At 41.3% G+C, this 20,632-nt stretch overlaps 3 protein-coding genes across 3 annotated transcripts in view; 1 reads left to right on the top strand and 2 right to left on the bottom strand.

Annotated features, from left to right (window-relative positions):
* Positions 1 to 219: 219 nt before the first annotated feature.
* twnk (twinkle mtDNA helicase) lies at positions 220 to 11,597 on the bottom strand. Its single transcript, XM_079658102.1, has 7 exons — positions 11,498 to 11,597; positions 10,618 to 11,263; positions 4,335 to 5,037; positions 2,653 to 2,893; positions 1,944 to 2,051; positions 1,688 to 1,829; positions 220 to 1,064 (listed from the first exon to the last, which is right to left on the bottom strand). The coding sequence occupies exons 2-7, from the start codon at positions 11,236 to 11,238 to the stop codon at positions 741 to 743; spliced, it is 2,139 nt and encodes a 712-aa protein (XP_079514228.1). The 5' UTR covers positions 11,239 to 11,263; positions 11,498 to 11,597; the 3' UTR covers positions 220 to 740.
* A 165-nt stretch (positions 11,598 to 11,762) lies between these two features.
* On the top strand, positions 11,763 to 13,550 carry mrpl43 (mitochondrial ribosomal protein L43). The gene is made up of 3 exons (XM_079658113.1): positions 11,763 to 12,047; positions 12,250 to 12,356; positions 12,950 to 13,550. Exons 1-3 carry the CDS (start codon positions 11,917 to 11,919, stop codon positions 13,183 to 13,185), a joined length of 474 nt encoding a protein of 157 aa, XP_079514239.1. The 5' UTR covers positions 11,763 to 11,916; the 3' UTR covers positions 13,186 to 13,550.
* The window catches only part of sema4gb (sema domain, immunoglobulin domain (Ig), transmembrane domain (TM) and short cytoplasmic domain, (semaphorin) 4Gb), a 40,183-nt gene continuing 32,796 nt past the window's right edge, over positions 13,246 to 20,632 (bottom strand). The window contains exon 15 of the mRNA XM_079658101.1: positions 13,246 to 20,367. Within this exon, the coding sequence (XP_079514227.1) occupies positions 19,400 to 20,367 (968 nt within the window). The 3' untranslated portion in view covers positions 13,246 to 19,399. The remainder of the gene's footprint in view (positions 20,368 to 20,632) is intronic.

Here is a 20,632-nt window from a genome sequence, read left to right as displayed (position 1 = left end):
GGTGGTAAAATGCTTAAATGTGCACTTTAAAGCTTGTTAGTATCAAGCACAGACATCTGAGACAAATCAATAAATCTGCCATTGAAACCCAAATACTAAGCTAAATAAAAAACACATTTGTAGCCATGTGTTGAAAAAGGGTGGCAATATTAACTGTGGAAGTTTCTATCTGTAATAAAGCACACACTGCCCTCTGTTGATCAAATAAGAAAACGGACATTTTAGCATTCAAGCATTTTATTTGAAAAAAAAGTAGCTCATACAATAAATCATCCTTGGACAAAATGTCAGTAGAGAGCACACTAAGGCAATGTGCAAGTGTTTGTATCTGCCTGGCACGCAGACAGTGTGATAGTGTTCTACCGTGAAATACTGGACATTACCATGAAAACGGAATTTTTTGTGAACTTGAACGAGTCATGATGTATTTCATAAACACTTTGAACAGAGAACTTTGTCTTAATATACAGTAGTAGAAAAGCTTATCATGTGCCAACACTTTCCCATCATTGTTTCACATTCTGCTCAGAACATACTTCATACTTTGCTCCATAATGAAATATTACAGTATTATTTGTTTCATTGTGAATTACAAGCTTATTTTGCATTGCTTCAACATACTTACTATTCAGCTTAGTTGAACCTTTCGTTATTGACATAAAACTGTCAAACATCCTTGCTATCTAACACTTTATTGATCCCAGTAATCTCTTCTGCCTTACAAGTATACTATATAATCGTTACTGCTGCACGCTTTCTTTTCCGGTTACAGTTCGTGGAGCCTTTGCTATTTTGGCCGCTTTCTCTTTTTTAACCTCTACCTTCTTTACCTCAACCTTATTTCCCTCGTCCCCCTCGTTTTCCGGCTTGGAGGCGACCTTCCTCAGTTTGTGCTTGCCTTGGATGGGAGCTTCGAAAGTCAGTGAAGACTTGAGGAAATCCAGAGGGAAGATGCCCACGTCTCCGTCAAAGCGGTTCTTGGTGACCTGCAGGGACCTGCGGCCGGGACACGTCACTAGCTTCTTCTCCTGCAGGATCAGGACGTTGTCGGCCTCTTGGCTGGCCTGGAAAGGGTTAAAAAAGTGGAGATGCTTCTTGTAAAAAGGACTGCAGCTTTGTAAACATGGTCAGGACATTTGTATTCTCAAACTCAATTAGTGGGTTTTTTATTTGTAAAGATAAGCTACTTTTAAATAGAAAAAGAGCGCGACACTCACGAGCAAATGTATAAAATGAAAAGGCATAGGCGATAAGAGGAAATGGATGTTAAAGAAAAGTAAAATACAGCAAGTAATATAGGGGATATGTTGGGATTGAATTTCTATTTGGACTTTCCAGCAGTTTTTCAGAATTGTTATCCTTTTGTGAATAATGATTTGTATAAAAACTCTTTAAATTGTTATATCTGAAACAATATTTTGCGATTGATCATTTCTTATTCTATTGTTTTGTGCAGTGTTGTTATACTTTAAAACCCTTTATTTATTTATTTATTTTAAGTGTTTATATGTATTTGATATTTTTTTTAATCACATTTTCCATATACTTTTTTTGATTCAATGTTTTGTTCTGTCCTCTCCTTGAGTCCCCTTGTCCTATTTAAAAATAATTAAGTGTACAAACTTGTGAATCAAATTGTCTTAAAATACAATTCTGATCCCGAGTTCTACACCTTTTTCTGTCTTACCTTTGCTGATCCGAAGATGGATGCTGTTTGCAGATCCCGGTCGTCCTCCTCTTTCCTCGGGTGAATGACCAGCGTGACGTGGCAGCTGCTGTTGGTGGCAAACTTCCTGAAGGCTCCAATAATGTGGTCCTGGACAGCAAACCTGGAAACATCATGTCATTACGTATTTGTGATGGGAAAGCAACATTGATGAAACTGAGAGTGGAACATGAAAAAAAGGTTGTTTTTCTTTGCATTTGTTTTAAATCTTACTCACTTGTCTACTGAGAGGTTTTCCTGCCCCATCATGAACTGCAGGTTGTCGATGATGACGTGGTTGATATCATACAGGTAGACGCTATGTTGCATTGTGTCCAGCACCGCCCTATTGAAAATCCGTCCATTAATTGTACAGTCAGTAAAAATAATGCACGGTCTTCAAATATCTGTTTCTGTAAAACTATCAAAACAAAACCCAAAATAATAAACTGAAAATTGGCTCTTTTTTGGGGGCGACATCATGAAAAAACAATGTCATTCGGTAAACATGGGATTCAACAAGCCTTTCAGATCTGGCTCCCCTTTCTATGTAACTTGTTAGAATGTACCACCACCGATGGCTTTTTCAGAAAAGGGATCCAAAGAGACAGCTGCTCAAAATTAAAGCGTGTGAACAGGTTCTAGTAGAGACCCAATTTACACGTATAGCCTTAAAATTGAGCACAATATGTCCTCTTTAAAGGGCTTAACCAATGAGTAGATGTCAGTTTGTTTTCTGACTTATCCTTGCAGCCCTTTTTAGCTTGAATTTGGCACCATATCAAAGAATTAAAGCAAGTTAAAAGCAAACACTGGCATATTCCTACAGCTATTTTTGACAGAATCCAGTTTAATTAATTGATTGTATGGTCTTGGCTAAAGCACTAGGAAATGTAGCATGGGATGCCTACTGGGATTTAGAAGGACATATTCATTGACACACTTACTTGATGTTCTGCTGCCCGTGGAAAGTCATGAAGTAGAGAGGCAGCTCTTCGAACTTGTCTGCCCAGAAGTCGTACTGCTCCAGGTTGTTCTCCAGCCTCTGCATGGCAAACTGAGTGAGCATGACCTTGGCCAGACGCACGTTGTTGATCTCAAAGCTGCCCCACAGCGTGTTGACGCCCTGCATGCAGAGGTCCAGAGCAACCTCGCTGATAAAGGTGGTCTTCCCACTGCCAGTGGGACCTGGTTATAAAAACAAACATATATATTAAGACCAATGGATACATTTTAGTTTCATTTTTTCTTGACCACTTGGGAGCATTCAAACTAGTTGAAGCACAACTATTATATTTTTGTTAAATGTTTTCACGAACTAGTGGCCACATTTCTTACTCTGACATTCAGAAGGTCGGTTGTAGAGAACCCTTTGCTGCCTTTGGAGCTGTTTTGAATGAAAATATCTAAAAATGCTGTTTTTAAATCATACCAAATTTTGAGAACTCCTTATTTTTTCAGTTTTATATCTTATTTAACTTACTATCTTTGGGTTGTGGACTGACTAGGGATGTAACGATACCAAAAACTCACGGTATGATAATATCGCGATAAAAAGTCCACGGTACGATATTTATCGCGATATGGAAAAATAAAGGAAAACAAATGTGATCTTTTTTTACTTGAATTTTTTTTCTTTATTAATAAATATATAAATCTGATTTGTACAGCATTTTAGTTGTATAGTAGTATTTTAAAGTGTCAACAATATAATAATCAGACCCTGCAATAGAATAAATCAAGTTTCACTTTCAAGTTGTTTTTCAAGTAACTCAACTCTAACTCACTAACTCACTCACTCAGCATCATCAAGGTTATCTTTTAGGAATATGAGCATGTCCACATTTCCAGGTAGAAGCTGGGATGTTTGGGCGTTTACAATATCCCCTGCTGTGGAAAAAACTCTCTTGCTTTGTACTGATGTTGCTGGGACAGAGAGATATGCTTTGGCCATGGGTGACTGCAGTGGGTAAAATTGTGCATTGTCTCTCCACCACTTCAAAAACAATACAGTTTTTGCCAAGAAGGTGAGGCTTATTGACAGGGCGAGATATAAATATACTGTTGGTACTTGTCAATGTCTCTAGGTATGTACATGTAGCCCTGTAAATACAATGTCCTTTTGTGTTATCTGTTGTTTTATGTTCATGTTGTAACCTACTTGCTGCCATGTTGGACAGGTCTCCCTTGAAAAAGAGATCGATGATCTCAATGGGAACATCTGGTTAAATAAAGGTTTAAAAATAAAGGTTTAAAAAATAAATAAATGTTGAGACATTTATTTACCACGATATCCGATATATCGTTACATCCCTAGGACTGATAAAACAATACATTTTAACATCAACTTGGCATTTGACAACCTGGGATATACATTTATTTGCCATTTTCTGAATTGTGTAGACAACATTAATTAAGAAAATAATCAGGAGGTATTCAAAAATAACAACTATGGTTTTGTGGGCTAGAAAACCAAAATAATGTGCCGAAAGATGCAACGACTCTTTTGGGCCTAGGGGAACTGTAGAGTTGGTTGATCATTTAGTATTAGAATTAAACAACAACAAAGACAATACTATGAACTGTGATTCAGAGCTTGGTCTTTAAACATCATGCTTTTTCTTCATACCTGTGAAAACAGTCAGCTCCCCCTTGCGGTGTCCCTTCAGGATCCTGTTGAGCTCGGGAAACCTGGACCATTTCACTCCGGCCACCTGCTCTGTGTTTGACAGCTCCCCGTACACGTCCTCTCTGAGCTGCTTGAAGGACACGATGGACTTATGTGCTGCTGGGATGGAGGATTTGATGATGTGTCCCAGGTTCTTCCCCTGAGCCAGCGCCTCCATGGGACAGGGTCTGTACTCCCCAGGCCGCACCAGCGAGCAGCGCCTCAGACCCAGCTTACGAGAGAAGATCTTCGACGCCTCCCAGGAGCGAATGTCGTCTCCCAGCCACAGCGTCACTCTCTTGAACTGTTCCAGGTAAGGCAGCAAGATGGGTGGGAGGCAGCTGACCCCCCGTGGAAGAGCCACACTGGGGAGTCCTGTGGCCTGGCTCACAGCGAGTGTGTCCAGCTCAGAACCGGTGAGCACCACCTCCGCGTCCATACGGCCCACCAGGGGGAGGCCGAACAGGCTGTAGAAAGAATTACACTTTGGGACTGTGGCTTCTTTATAAATGACTTTGTTATTGTCTGTGCTTTGGGCGGAGAGGAGCTTCACGCCCTTCAGGGAGGAGTCGGGGCCCCCAAACCAGGGGAAAACAAGACTCTTGGTGGGTTTAAAGAGTCTCACGCCAAACTTCTTGAGTGTTGCATTGGAGACCTTTGAGATCTGAAACAAAACATTAGTAAAGCTTATTATCCTGTGAGGAAAATTATTGACATGTTACAATATTTTCTGTTTTCGGTACTTGTGGGTTTCTTCCACCTTTATCTCCAATACATATCTGCTTACATGTACTATAGGCCTATTGTGTAGAACAGGGCTATTCAATTACACATTCAGTTGGGCCAGATTTTATAACTACAAAATTCAGCTGGGCCAGACATTCAGCGGCCTGTAAAAATCGGGTCGTGACACATTTTAAACCAACACATATTACTGCGATGAAAAACATCCAATTTTTATTCATCGTTCATCTAACAAAGGTACGTCAAAAAGTGCATAAAAACACAACAAATTAGCATTAATTTAACAGAATCTGAAAAAAAAGTGCACAGTTGTAGCATTACATTTGTTTGCTTTAGAAGTCAAATATTCTGGTAATTTTTTTTGAACCAGGCACATCACAAAGTGCATTTAACTGAATACAATAATAGCAGTCTTAATAAATGTCCTCACATACAAAAAAAACAGCTAAAGAGCTCCAATGCAACACAAAGAGGTAGTACTGTAGCAATACAATTTTTTCACTTTTCAAGTAATAACAAAAAAAATCATACGTTTTGGTCACATTTGACCCAGACACATTACAAAGTGCATTTAAATGAATACAGAAAGAACTGTCAAACCCTTCAGTGCACAAACCCATAACAAGGGATACGGGTAACTATATGAATGAATACTACACTAGACGTCTACTATAGTAAACTAGGTGCTTACTATCACCTCATTTGTGATTTGTCATCGCTGACTTTCTCAATGGGAGAAGGGACATTTTTTGTTTTGAACAAGAGCAGTGATTTTTGGCTCATAGGATGTCAATGCAATCCTAAGACATTGGTGAAGAGTGCTGTCAGTCAGGGAGCAGCGAGTGCTACTTTTGACTGAGTTCATGTGTGAAAAGCTTGATTCACATGTGTATGTTGATCCAAACATACTGAGCACACAGATCGCTACTTTCTGAACGTTAGGGAACTGCTGTTTTTTGACATCACTCCAAAACTTCGCTGGCCCGTTAGTGCACTGCATGTCAATAAGTTCCAGTGTATATTTCCCATTGTCGATGCAGGGGACCACTTCCTTTGCTCTGGTTGATACGTCCCCCTCTATTGCAACAGTGAAGGGGTCTCTGGCAAAGCCCATCACCTCTGTGGGCAGAGCAAGTCCATCCAATCGACCGGCAAAGTTATCTTTCAACCTCGCAATGAAATCTGTCATCACATCCGTGATTTGTGCCGGAGATGTGATGTCAGGGCCGGCCCTAGACTTTTGGGGGACCTAAGCGAGCTTTAGCTTGGGGGACCCCCTCACTCTAGCGCGTTCTCACTACACACAACACGGAACAAACTTTTGTCTTATGATGTTAGCATAAGCACACATATTGTATAAATAAGCATGTAAACACCGTGGACCTAACTTTCTCTAGGGGGTCCTCACCTCCTCTAGGGGGGTCCGGGGGCATGCTCCCCCGGGAAGATATTTTTTTAAATATTGAAGTTAAAAGCATCAATCTGGTGCACTTTCAGAGAAAAATTAAGAGATCTATGGATACATCTCTCAACACCAATATGAAACAGAACTGTAAACAGATTTTTCTTTATGGATATTTTACAAATCACTTAAACTGTAATCTTGTTTTGTCATATAGTATTTCATAACTGTTTTTCATTTATTCTCTCTGGCTGTCCATCTCATAATGTTTACATAGAAACTAGCTGTCAATAGGAATATCATTCAGAAGAATTATAATTTCTTGCAAAAATCTGTCACAAAAAGAGGTTGCATATTTAAATTCAGATGTTGTTATGGAAAAATCAGTGGCCAAACAGCCACATTTACTGCTGCAAATACGTTCAAACATGCTGTTGACATGTAAAGCAGTGGCAACTATGCCACCATTTCAGCTGACTGTTTCTCAGAAATACTGTCACAAAACATCAGTGTTACTGTAATGCAACTACTTTTTGCGGAAACTAATAGCGTTACTAGTTACCTATTCCCATTAAGTAGTGCCGGTATAGTTACTGTGATTTAAATGGGTGCGTTACTGCTTTACATTATGTGATGGAACTGAACCGAATCTCCCTGTGGATGTAACTTACAGGCGAATACAACGATGTTCTCTCACAGCACCATGGAAAAGTGAAAGTAACCAGAGAGGAGTGATGATTGGTTAATGCGGGGTAACATTTCAGGGTAAGCCAATCAGAGTCAGAGTTGGGCGGGTCTTGCCTTATCGGGGAAATACACACACACGAACACTGGCTAATGCTAACACACACACACACACACACACACACACACACACACACACACACACACACACACACACACACACACACACACACACACACACACACACACACACACACACACACACACACACACACACACACACACACACACACACACACACACACACACACACACACACACACACACACACACACACACACACACACACACACACACACACACACACACACACACACACACACACACAAACAATGGCAGATGCAAGTATCAGCGAGAGCAGCAGCGCATTTACAACTTGGAGATAAAACCACTATTTTCAATTTGTGGGGATAAAGGACGCAAAAAATATTACGGTCAAATGTAAACTGTGCGCAGGAGAGAAAGCATTATCTTACTGTGCCACAGAACAACACAAACATTTGTATTTTTATTGTTATTATTTTTAAAGTAAAGTAAAGTCACTTGTTACTAGTTACTTTTATAATTGAGTAACTAATAAAGTAACTAGTTACTTTTTTGAGAGCAGTAACTATAACTATTACTTTTTAAAAGTAACTTGCCCAACACTGCATAACATCCATATATTTCAGTGCTAGGTTGATGCTTAGCTAAGCTAACTGTGAAACACTTTAACTGACAGGACTCTGGATCAACTGTGTACTGTAAGGTAGCTTCTAGCTTCATGTCGAACAGTAAGTCAACATTTCCCAGAGAGCTTTCTTTGAAATCACCAGGTAACGCTAAAAAACATTACATTTAGATTATATGACAGTGTTTATTTAATATATCTGGCTAGCTATAACTACTTGCTAACGGTTTAGCTTACCCCCGCGATTCAAAGTAACGTCAACGTAGCTGTAATTTATGCTTTGCTTACATGTTCGCATAACTTGGAAGTTTACTGACATTTACAGACCTTGTTTACCTGGCTCAAGTGGTGGCTCTGGGATTGTTGTGTGAGCCACCACTTGAGAATTGTCGTATTTTTTAAGAAAATGTTTTCTTATGTCCATCTTCAAAAACTCTTGAGTCCGACTGACAGCTTATTTTAAACATTGTCACAGCTCACCTGTCAGCCAATAAGACAGATGTTTATTTCCATTCAACTCTCTGGTTGGTCTGGTTTCTTGCCTCTGTTGCATTCACTGAACACGGGAAATTACAATCCTGCCGTCCTCTCTTGTGTCATGATGAGGTTCAGGTAAAGCACGGTTAATGTATATTATTGACTCAATAATATAATACATGACTTTGAAAGTAGGCAATCTAGGCATATTAACACAATTAATTAAACATACTTATCACGGTGACGGTTTACTGAGATTTATTTATTTTTTAAATTTAAAAAAAAAAAATTTTTTTTGCTAGGGGGCCCCTTAGTGGCTGCGGGGCCCTAAGCGGCCGCTTATGTCGCTTAATGGGTCGGGCCGGCTCTGTGTGATGTGTTTGGGGAGCGTCGTAAAATGCAGCATCCGACCCGTGCTCAAGTCGGTCGCGAAAAGGTCCAGCTTGACTTGAATCTGCTCCACAAGATCAATTACCGTTTTGTCTCTGTTTACGCTTCAGAGTTGAGAGAGTCATGTTTTAGAGTTGCTATCATAGGACGACCGTTACTAGCACCACTAGGTGCACTTTCAAAAAATGTGCTGCGTTGTGGTTTGGTGGTTTCTATGCAACGCGGAGTGTCGCGTTCATGGTCTGTACTAGTGTAGGAATTTGGCTACGGGAGGCTGGGCCACTAGGGAGTTGGTTAAAAATGGTTTAACGTCATCATTTAAGTTGCACTGACGGCCGACAGAGGGCGGTAGCGGCCGCTAATGCAGTTGTGTGGTTCTTATCTGTCAAATAATCACACACGAAGAAGAAAAAAGACCGGCCACACAAAGAGACGGGAATAGACCATGGTTAGACGCCACGGCAGACAGGGAGAATGAAAAAAACATGGATAAAAATCAAAGAAAACGAAAAGAAAAAGGTGGGGCCGAGAAGGCAAGAGAAAAAAAAGGTGAAGTCACTCACAGATGAAGAATATACATGTCGCAAATAGACAAACCTTTTTGGCAGCAGCGCTGCTACAAGCACTATCAGCAGCAGCTTAGAACAAGTGCAAGATGATGAAGAGAATGATGAGGGCGCGAGTTCAGATATACAGCCAGCCTCCTGCGTTCATGATGAGGGACAGAGTTGAGCTGGTGGAAGAACCATCTCAACTGGCACATACAAGTGCAGGGCAAGAGCAAGAGGTGGGCGAGAATTATCCCTTGAACTCAGTGGCGTTTTCTCCTGGAGGCCAAGGGAAGCCAGGCTTCCCCTGTTTTTTTGGATTGTAGTTATCATTTTAATAAATAAATAAAAACACTTCGTTTAGTTTCGGTAATTATTCTGCCGGCCCATCTCTCCACCATTCTCATTGAGTATTTTACAAAGAGTGAAACAGCGCCCCTCTAGATGTTATGATGAAACAGTAGATTGCACTCTCTGTTGCGAGAGGAGGCTAGCCGAAATTGGCTTCCCTTGGTGAAAATAAATATATAGACATTTTTATTCATTGGGATAAACCTGATAAAATAATACAATTGCCTGTCATGCCTCACAATCCAATCAAATCGCATTAACGTCAGTTCGTACTGTAACTGTCATCACTGCCCTTAAAAAGTAGCAAGCAACTGAATCAAGTGCAATTATGGAGGGTGGAGATTTGGAGTATTTCATCAAAAATAATTTTACTAAACTTCCCCTACACAGCAACAACTAAAAATGAAATCTGATGACAGACCAATGCCCAAACTGGAGCTGTGTACAGAGAGGAAAAAAGGAGCGAATCGGAAGTAAAGCTTTAAATAATAAACAGCGGATTTCTAACATTTGACATTTCATGTGGCCGGACTGGGTCAGTTTCCAGGGCTGAATTTTAGTCCCAGTCCGCCCCTGACCGTTACTAGCACCACTAGATGCACTTTCAAAAAACGTGCTGCGTTGTGGTTTGGTGGTTTCTATGCAACGCGGAGTGTTGCGTTCATGGTCTGTACTAGTGTAGGAATTTGGCTACGGGAGGCTGGGCCACTCAAGAGTTGGTTCTGGGCCGCATCTGGCCCGCAGGCCGCCAGTTGAATAGGCCTGGTGTAGATAACGAAACCTTGCCTTGCATTGCATTTCAATGATGGTGATGTAAATGTGATGGTGTCTGGCAAGTGGGTTTTCCATATTATAATTTGTGTAAAAAGAAAATCCTTAATATGTCATGAAAAAAACTGAAATGACACTCAGAAATACCTGGAACATGGTTTTAACCAGCAGAGCCTCTTCCTCTGGGACGTCAGTGAGCGGCACAGAGCTGGACCAGATCCTCTGCACCTCCCTCAGCTCGCTCTCCCTCTCCTCCTGCTCCTCCATACTCTCTGGGTATCCCAGCAGCACATGAGGGCTGAGGAAGTCCTGCTCCTGCTTCTGCATCACCTCCAGGCAGTCCTGGATATCCTCCCAGCTCCCTTCCACCAGCGTGTCTTTACACACAAACTGCCCGGTGGTTTTGTCGATGAACAAGGAGTAGCTGTCTTTCCTGTCGGACGGATTGATAAAGATGCTCGGGGTGTGGAGGCAGCTGTAGCCATCGTGGAAGGGAATTTCTTTAGAGCGCAGGTACTGTTTTATGTCTGTGATAGTGACAGGAGTTGTAGGAATCTCTAAAGTAGACTTGGCATCCTTTTTATAAGCCCTGGTTCCACTGTGTGCCAGGAAGTAGCCTTTATCAAGAAGCTGTGGAGGCCTATGAAGGAGTCTCTGGGTAAGAAGTCTCACACAGGAAAAGGGTGGGAAGGGTCTTTGGTGCAGAAATCTTGGGGCTGCCACCTGCAAGAGACAGGTGGTGCCCCTCAGCAGCAATTTCCTCCACATTAGTTATCTGGAAACGACATCAAACCTGCACAAAGAGACACACAGGTTAATTAGCTTACAGCAAAGCTACAACAGAGGTATGTTTGGATGACCTATGCTAGTGTAAGTCACAGAGAGCAAAGACAGCGAGGAAGAAAACCTTTATTTTTGATTAAACAAACACTAGCTATGAAGGAAAATTAGCATGAATGTGCATGAAAGCATCCACTAGAAATACATATCGTTTTAATTAAAAAACAAAGACATAACATTGACTTACTGGCTCTGTCGTCTGCCCTACTTTTCCTCCATGCTTCTCCAAACCCCGGGCTTTTCGGTGCGCTTTCAAAACAAGTCCGTGTGAAACATACGCCAAAGTGCACCGAATGCGTTTATATGTTTATGTTAAATGTGAATTCCTACAAAAAATAAATATGGAATTATAAAAAGTGTTTGTTTCATAATTTGAATCCAACATTTTAAATTTCTTTCAAAATAAGTATTATTATTAAGTTATACCGCGCTCGTGTCATTTAAGTGTTTCCCTCCGGTACATATCATCGACGGACCGGAATACATGCATGCCCGTCAAGTCGTCCTCTGTGAATGTTGTTTCTAGCTAGCATATATTTGTCTCTAGCGGTTTTAAAAAAAAACAAATGTTTAATTGAAATATATGCGCTAATTGTGTGTTAAACGATGACATCCAGAGGCACACCGAGTCGCTTCCTGAAGAGTGTTCTTCAGAACGGAGTTGGTCGCTATGTCTGCCAGCTCAAACGACTCTCCATCATCTTCTCCAAAAATGCACAGAGCTCGCTGGGAGTCAGGTAAAATATATGTTATACATTACTTTAATATAACCTCTTTCTCAAAGTTACAAATGTTAGTAGTTTTTTGTAAATAAATCTGCTATTCTTTGGTTAACTAACTAAACCGGAAATTGACTATGTTTAAAACCAATAGGCCTACAAACAAAGTACTATCAGTAGGATAAGCACAGCATTAAAAACGTTTTTCCTTCTTTTTCAGGGGGTTCATTGAAGAGGGAGTGGTGGATTATGCCAAATACAACCCTTCAACTGTCGTGTATGTGTCTCCTCAGTCCTGCAGGATACCCAAAATAGTTGCAGAATACCGTAAGTGCTCAGGACTGTGTTTTGATGTGACATCTGACTAATCCTGAATTTCTTTCCTCACTTTAGCACAATAAATACATCAAATAATAATAATAATAATGCTTTATTGTAGCGATTTCCAGGGAAATAGATTTTTAAAGAATTGCATGCATCTTGGTAATATGGACAAATATACTTGTGTGTCACTCTCCCGATGTTTAAAAAGTTCCCAAATTTAGGAAAAAGAGAGGAAATACATCCTGTGTTGTCTTCTGTAAATCCAACTGCTGTCCCTAAAGAAACGACCTAATACTACTTTGGTAATGCTAAACTACTATAATGCTACTTTAAATCAAAAGCATGAAAACAGGCTCCGGGCTTAACAGGTTAACAGTTAAAAGTGAACAACAGTTAATAATGTGTATTTCTACTCTTAGATACTGTAGGGGGCAGTATAACACTGTTTTTTCTGAGACCTCTATTTAGCTAGAAGTAAAAATCCACTGGGAGTTTCACCCAGATGTATTGGTTCTTTGTGACACTGTTAAATTTTGCAATAAGAAAAGTATGTACTCTTAAAAGTCACTTGTACTTCATTCTTTTCCCTCCTGCAGTAAACGGCAACGTGAGGGAAGAAATTGTCACAAGCAAAACGTCGATACAGATTTCTGAGGTTTTGACCAAGCTGACCAATCAGTCCGGCCTGGACATCATCCGCCTCCGAAAGCCCTTCCACACAGACAACCCCAGCATCCAGGGCCAGTGGCACCCCTTCACTAACCGGCCCCCGTGCATCGGCCCCATCAGACCTCAGAAACAAGATACTGAACAAGGACTATCCAATATTTAAAGTCAAAATGAATGCTAAATTCTAGTTTACTGTAGAAAGATACATCATTTTTTGAAGCTGTTCAAGTAATCAATACGTTGATATGTTGGATATTTCTGCAGAAGACCTCGCTCTGGACTGGGTATTTTTCACCATGCCCTTTTGTCTGTTGCAATTCTGTGCAGAGCTGTGCCATTATTACCAGCTCTAAATGCCACATTTGAAATAGACGTTACATGAATCCTCCAGTGGCTTGTCAGCAGGCATATTAAAAAAGCAGATAACTGGTTTTTTAAACCCAAGGTTATTTGAAGATTCATTGTAGTAAAGTGCAGCGCTTCAGAGCAGATGAAACTTTGTATGAAATAAATCTTTAAAAAAAATTGTTCAGTTGCTGGGCATTGGTGTTTAAATGTAGATTTTCTTCCGAGTTATATTTTCACAGCTTGTCAGAAGATCAGCAGAGCAACACTGATGTGCTGTCTGCTTCATTAGCTTTGACTGATTTAACTGCACTGATAATAGTTCACAGACAAGACTCATGGCAGAGGAACACCTTTCTTTATTTCCATGACACCAGGGAATGTACATGTTTTTACAGTTTTAGATACTGATAAGGTTTGATGGTTTCCTTAATGCACAACAAATCCCTAAATTAAGATGACAGAAAGCTGTGTGATAGCTTGAGGGAAATCTTTTAAAGGGTAGGGGCCCTTGTATGCTAGTTTTCAGGTTTAAATAGCTTTAATATTCAGAAAGGACTTTATTTGTCTCCTACTGCCTGATGTGCTGCAGCACCTCTTTTCACCCTATGTCTAAAACAAGAGCCCAGTCTGCTCTGATTGGTTAGCTGGCTCTCTGTTGCGATTGGTCTACTGCTTAGAGATGTCCCACAAGATAAAACACAATACAGGAAAGGGAAAAACAAAAAAGTAAAATAGGGCTACCTTCAGCAGCGCAGAGCTGTCCTGAAAACTCCTGCAGTGGCTGATTAGTTCGAATTTAACAAGGCGGATATTGGGAAAGATCCTCACTGCTTTCTTTACCGTTCTCACCCTGAATTCATCATCTTAGACTGAAATATGCCGGCTTTCCCTTTTATTCCCTAACAAATAACCTCAATGTAGTTCTCAACAAAAATACGCCCAAACAAACAGTCCCCCCATGAATACAAATAGGCATGAAAGGTGCCTGCAGGACAGATTGCTCGTTGCTGTTGATTGATGGATACTATTCTGCTGGCATACATAGTTTTGGCCACTAGGAAATGGTTTGGGTATATCTGAGAGAATGCATGTAGAATAGGAGCGTGAGATGACTGCAGAGGATGGTGATCAGTGAGAGACAGTGGAGCAGAGCTCTGCAGTGGCATACTTCTGCTGATTTCACTCATTGTCTTCCAAATATCTATACTTCAGGATAATTTGTTATAAGAATGTGGATGCCATGTCCAACTGAATTACGCTTAGCCATAAAGAATGCAGTTCCTGATGTGATAGATGTCCTGCAAATAAAGCTTGTGACATTTTAATGATCTGTGCACTTATATCACCACATCTATGTCAAGTTAAAATGACTTAGCCTTAAAAGGAATTAAAGCATGATTGTGTGAAAATGCTAATTTCCTGCATTTTAATTTATATATGCCACCAATTACAGATATCAGGGCCAGTACACTCCCATCACACCCGCACTACCCAATGAAAACTGGCAAAGCTAGACCCACACTAGGACATTTAAAACTCTAAATAAAGATGCTGTTGCTAAGTTACTGCCTTGCTCTGAAATATGGTCATTTTATCCCCCCTCTGAGCCTATGTTATACCTCTGCTCTGTCAGAGTCATATATGTAAATGACTGTGAGCTCCATTCCCAGTGGAGTTCTCAGTGGCCTTGTCGCTTGCCACAAGCTAAAAACAACCGAGTGTTGTGGCGTCTGGAGAGTTGGACTCAGTTTGAGCATGTTTTGCAAGTCATTTCCTGTCTTCCCCTCAAGGCTCTTGACGCTGACGTTTTTGTTTCCCCCCAAGATGAACATAAGTGTTATTTAATCTGCACAGAGGCAAATTGAAATGTAATGAACTTCAATAAATAAGACATGAGACACAACATAAAAGGTCTGCAACAACGTAGGTGGTTAAATCGTACAGGAAGCCAGTTCTATTCTGAGAAAAGCACATAGATAAGGTCATCATCAACAAAAGAAATCATACAGAAAAAACTTGATGGAAAGTGTATGGGAGAGGATTAGGGCCACTTTTTTTCAAGATCCGACCAAAAGGTTCTTTTAATTTTGTTGTGAGATTAAAGTCACAATTCTGAGAAAAATACAGAAATCTGACTTTAATTTCAAAAAGAGTGTTTCATCCTCTTCCGTCAAAGTGTCACAGTTTACAAGAGTATATTATATGACGTTTAAAAAAATACTAACAGTGCAAAAGGAACTACTGTCTTTGGCCGACACGTAAAAAATAATCTCCATAAAATATACTGTATCTTGCATATTGACGCAGCGGGATGTTTGCTTCAATCTGGATTTGTGTACATAGACAAGGTGAATGTAATAAAATATGTTTTTAAAGTCCATATAGAAAACAGGGCAGAGACAGTGTCTTTTGTAAACAGATTGTCCTTAAATGAGAATGAAGCAGCAGCAAAGGTCGCAGATTCAGACAAAGCTTTCAACATGCGAAGGATTGTCAACATCTATCATAAGGGACCTTGATAATGGAAGCCTTTATATAATAAATGTGTAGGTACCGTATAGTAACATGTTGAACTCAGGAGAAACTGCAATCTTTTTTATATATCTTTAATTTGCAATTAGATGTAACCCAACAAAAACATTTCTTCACATCTTTGATTTAAATAAAATAAATAAAATTAGAATGGATCAGAAAATATGCACAATCCTAGTCAACCTCTCTGAAAAAATGGAGAGTAGCATGTTGAACTAGTGCAGAAAACTAACTTGTTCCACAAACACAAACTCTAGGGCTATTTAAAAACGAGTTCTAATGGATTGGGGGCCACAATGGCATTTGTAAATTCAGCAGGGTCCTTGAGAGAGTGTGAATGTGAGCAGAAAGAGTAATAGATGATAATGTCATGAGAACTGATGAGACGGGAAGGAACAACAGAGAGGGAGAGAGGCGAGGAATGAGGATGAAAATCAAGTGAAATGGCTAAAAAGGCTGATAAAAAACATGCAAAGTGCAAATGAGTATGGTCATCTATTTTCTTCATGGCTGATTAGGACACACAGGTGAGGTTGTATCATACGGAGAAACACATCTAAGGAGAGCTTCATAGCTGAGGTCTGAGAACGTTTGGATTTATAGTTAACTGACAATAGTTCACTCTTTCTTATGAGAAGTAATCCAATACATATGCTATTTGTTTAGTGTGATCTGAAATGTGTAACAGTAGATCATGGTTTTGTCTTCGCACATAGGCATATGGTGAGGAGTATAGACATTTTAGCCAAGTTTGAAGTAAGACCACTTCACCCAATCTGAAGTTGTTGTTGGCATCGATTGAAATGATTTGATCTGGCAGTCTAGTGGTGCTGCGTATGGTAAAAAGGTTTACTATCTGTCTATTCTTCTGTATTCTATATTTCTTGTATGGAAAAAGCAAAACGCTAATATTTTATATAGTTGTAATTTCCTAAAGAGACAAGCCTATACACAGTATATAACTACTGAGACAGAGACTTCGCATAAGGTCACAGAGATAGCTAGATACAAAAATAATTAGGAAACCTAATCAGTAGAAGCGGTTTAAAGGTTCAATTTGCTACCAACGAACAAGAATATGTGTCATCCATGTTTAAAGGTGAATGACCAGAAATCCTGCTTTCATATAGTGGAACAGGCCATGAATAATACACCTTTGGCCAATCCATCCGCAACAATATTCATGTCTCAAACAAAACAAAGCAAGCACTTTTTTTTAATGATATCAAACAGATTTCCTTCAAGCCGTGAAGCATATTCCCAAAATAAAGTGGCTTACAAGGCAGACAAGAGGACAACTACTGTAAAAACCTGCGAGTGCAAAATAGCTGCTGCCTCCTTGTATCATCGTCTGTTTCCTGCAAGGCTAACCAGGACACTCAGGTCAAATGTTTCCTGTCTGCTTCTGACTTGTGAGAGGACAGCACTCTATGCAAACAGACAAAAAGCCTGTGTCCTCTCCTGGTGGAGGGGAGCCAAGTCTGGCTGTTCCTGTCAGCCCGCTCTGACAGACGCTCGCTGAGAGTCCCCTTCGAGGGCTGCTGCTGAGCCACTGCTACGAGAGCTGATTCAACACTTTGCTGGGTAAGACAGATCTTTATTTACCCCTCACCGTAACACGTTTACAAACTACTTAGATATTCATTTCAGTCTGTCGAAGTTATACCTACTATTTAATCATAGTTCACCTTGCCAAGAAAATACTGTACGGTCTGCGGTTCTTGCTGTTTTGGCCTTGCTCTGATGTCAGGTAAACACAGAGGATGCCTTTGTGTGAAGGTCTTCTCTGGATTGACAAATGGCCCCTTGCAGGCTCTTCACAGATAGGGGACCATTTAAGAAGTCGATGGAAACCAATTTTACTCTTTGTAGCATCACAAAGAGTTTTTGCCTGTGTCTGAAAAGAATGGCATGACGTCTCAGGAGAAAGCCACATCTTCGAGGTGTAATGAATGATCATCCAAAAACAAGGCAACAGTCTGACCATGACAAAGAGATAATGTTGGAGCTGTATAAATAGAAAGCTGCATATTTCCTTTACAGCCATTTGTGTTCAGTGTGGTTTCCTCAATGGGCCCCGGAGTCTGTGGTCTTGAGTGAATTCAATCAATCTGACCACAAACAGACTTCTCCTTTAATAGACCACTTAAGCTGTGTGTCTTGTTCTAACATTGATGCTAACAGAAGCTTTGCTACAGGTTTTCCTATTAACACACAAAGGAGCTACTAACTGCTGCAGCAATCTACTGGAGAGCAGAAGAAAAATGAAGAAAGAATAGTTTTAAATAACTTCAAATGTAAGATTTGTCTCACCACCTGAGCCCTTGTGAACGGTAACAGCTTCTTAAAGTGATGCTCCACACAAAATCTATCTTTTGAGTATCAAACAGGCTTCCCCTGTGGGCTTGAAGGGTGACTGTAATATGTAGTATGCAAAGAATGAGCTTCTCAAAGGGGAATTTTGCTAATTTTCTCTGTTTAATATCTTCATATAAGATATTTTGGGGTTAACAAATGTTTGTCAACAATTCCAAGAAGGCACACTCGACTCCAGTAAGATGTGACGAGCATTTGAGACTCTTTATGACATTATTTGGGGAAAAGAATCAACAGTTGTTTCGATAATTGCGTAAAATGGATTCCTATTTGGAAATGTTTTCCCTTTTAAAAATCATGAAACTTCTTAAATCATTCTGGTACCAACTTTATACTTGTTGGATGATTTAGCTCGTTTGAAAACTTTGAATGGTCCTTCAATTTAGTATATTAGTTCACTTGCTCAAACATCACACACAGGGGTTTGGGGGTGATGTGTCCTTATTATCCACTGCTGAGACACACCTGGAGGTGGCCAATGGCAGCTAATGAATCCCAATAGGATGCACTCTTTGCTCATTAAAGCAATGTGACCTTCTAACAACTGTCCATAACTCACGAAAGGCTCTGAGGTGGAAAACACATCAGGTGAAAGGTAGAATGATTTAACAATGCATAAAAGGTCGATTTTTGGTGGAGTATAACTTTAAGTTCCATAGAAGGCTTACATTACATGGCAAAACCCTGAACACTTCCACAGTCTCATATATCTGCGGTCCCCTCTTGGCCTGACTTATTTTCATGTCCTAGTTTGTGTCTTCTACAACACACATGTATGACCCCGATCTTTCACAAGCCTCCAGAAAGTCTCAGCAGGGGAAGCATTAAGCTCCCTTCTTCCTAGTACTTCTGTAACTGCGCACTCTTTGACCAAAATCTTCACAGCTCCACTTTTTGAATATTAACGTCTGGTTAGTGTAGTCCGTTGTTGAAGTGAAATCCTGGGTCATTTGTCATGGGAGACAAGGGGAGCCTGCTCATTTCAGATCAGGCGAGGTACTCTGGGTACACTGGGTAAATAACAGCAGCGTTTGATACGACAGTCAGTTCTCCCCACCACTACGGGTCACCGTTGGGGTATAAAATAAATAACTTAGGGACTGAGCCTGAGAGGGGGCGTCCTAGATGGAGCTCTCGTCCGGCTGCAGGTCCAGCTGCGTGTGTTTCCTCTGCTCCAGGATCTTGTTGAGCTCCTCTGTGAAGGAGTGGTAGAGCGGCGACATGCCCTCGGTGTCGGCCTGCCTCAGAAGAACGTAGCTGTTCCCGTTCATCTTCCGCAGCACGCTGGGCAGAGTGGACGACATCCCGTTGGCGTAATCAATGTTGGGTAATGGAGGTGGCATGGGCAGAGGAGGGGCAGGGGGAGGCGTTTTGCAGGGGGAGAACTGGCCCTCCCCTGGAACAATCTGCAGGAATCCATCACCAATGTCCCCGAATGTTGTCATCGAGATGGAGCGACGACCCTGGCGGCCGTTACAGTGGCCCGTGATGGTTTTAAGCTCCAGATGCGAGCTCCTCTTCCTCTCAGAGGCCCCCAGGACGTGCAGCTCCTGCTGGGAGAACTTTCGGTCCCGCCGGGCCCTTCTGGTGCAGAAGCTCACATAAAGAAGCACCACAGTCAACACCAAGCAGAGCCCCCCGAGGACCGCCACCAGGGAGATGTACACGGCCTCCATGTGTCTGTAGCTCTGGAACTCGGCCCCCGGAGGCAGCGGGGCGGGGGGGGAGGGCAGGGGCTGCTCCGTGGGGCTGCTGGTGGAGAAAACAGTCGGGCTAGAAACTGTGGTGGGGGAAGTCGTGGATTCAGGCTCCACGGGGAAGTAGGAGTCCGTGTGTACCCTGACTGTATAGAGATACACCAGGACTGAGACGGAGTTCTCCACAGCAAAGCAGCGATAAGACCCACTCTGCTGGGAACGAGCTCCGATTATGAGGAGGCCATCTGTGCCGATGCGGTAGCCTGAATTCAGGCCGTATCCCTGGAGCTCTTTGCCGTTCAGCGTCCAGCGTGGAGTTGCCAGGTTGGAGCATAATTCACACTGGAGGAGCACGTCGTCACCAGACATCACAGAACGCCTCCGATGGACCACTGAGGGACAGAAGGAGAAGAAAAAACACTTTGAGTTGGAGCAAAAAAAATAAAGAGATAAGTAGGAGAATGCTAGATAAAGGGAGGAGGATTCAAAACAGCATGACAGAAGTGCAGCAGGACAGAGAGATGAATATAGAAGAAGATGTCAGGTCACAAAGGTGAGCAGCCACCGCGGCTCAACCTCTCAACATCACTATATGTCACTTTTCATAAGCTGCTTTGAATGTAGCGAGCTCTGCAATGCAGCCAGCAAGACCGCCTG

This window comes from Notothenia rossii (genome assembly GCF_949606895.1).
Source record: "Notothenia rossii genome assembly, chromosome: 11".
Lineage (NCBI taxonomy): Eukaryota > Metazoa > Chordata > Actinopteri > Perciformes > Nototheniidae > Notothenia > Notothenia rossii.
Note: the sequence above shows the minus strand (reverse complement) of the source record. Positions and strands in the feature narration are given on the sequence as shown.

What these genes read in the sequence shown, in the direction of transcription:
- mrpl43 (XM_079658113.1), top strand. Translation starts at nt 11,917, where the DNA reads ATGACATCCAGAGGCACACCGAGTCGCTTCCTGAAGAGTGTTCTTCAG. An exon ending in CAGAGCTCGCTGGGAGTCAG is followed by an intron (nt 12,048 to 12,249) that starts GTAAAATATATG and finishes CTTCTTTTTCAG; the next exon opens with GGGGTTCATTGAAGAGGGAG. An exon ending in CAAAATAGTTGCAGAATACC is followed by an intron (nt 12,357 to 12,949) that starts GTAAGTGCTCAG and finishes TCCCTCCTGCAG; the next exon opens with TAAACGGCAACGTGAGGGAA.
- twnk (XM_079658102.1), bottom strand. Translation starts at nt 11,238, where the DNA reads ATGTGGAGGAAATTGCTGCTGAGGGGCACCACCTGTCTCTTGCAGGTG. An exon ending in TGGTTAAAACCATGTTCCAG is followed by an intron (nt 5,038 to 10,617) that starts GTATTTCTGAGT and finishes GTTTTGTTTCAG; the next exon opens with ATCTCAAAGGTCTCCAATGC. An exon ending in GGAGCTGACTGTTTTCACAG is followed by an intron (nt 2,894 to 4,334) that starts GTATGAAGAAAA and finishes TTTTATAACCAG; the next exon opens with GTCCCACTGGCAGTGGGAAG.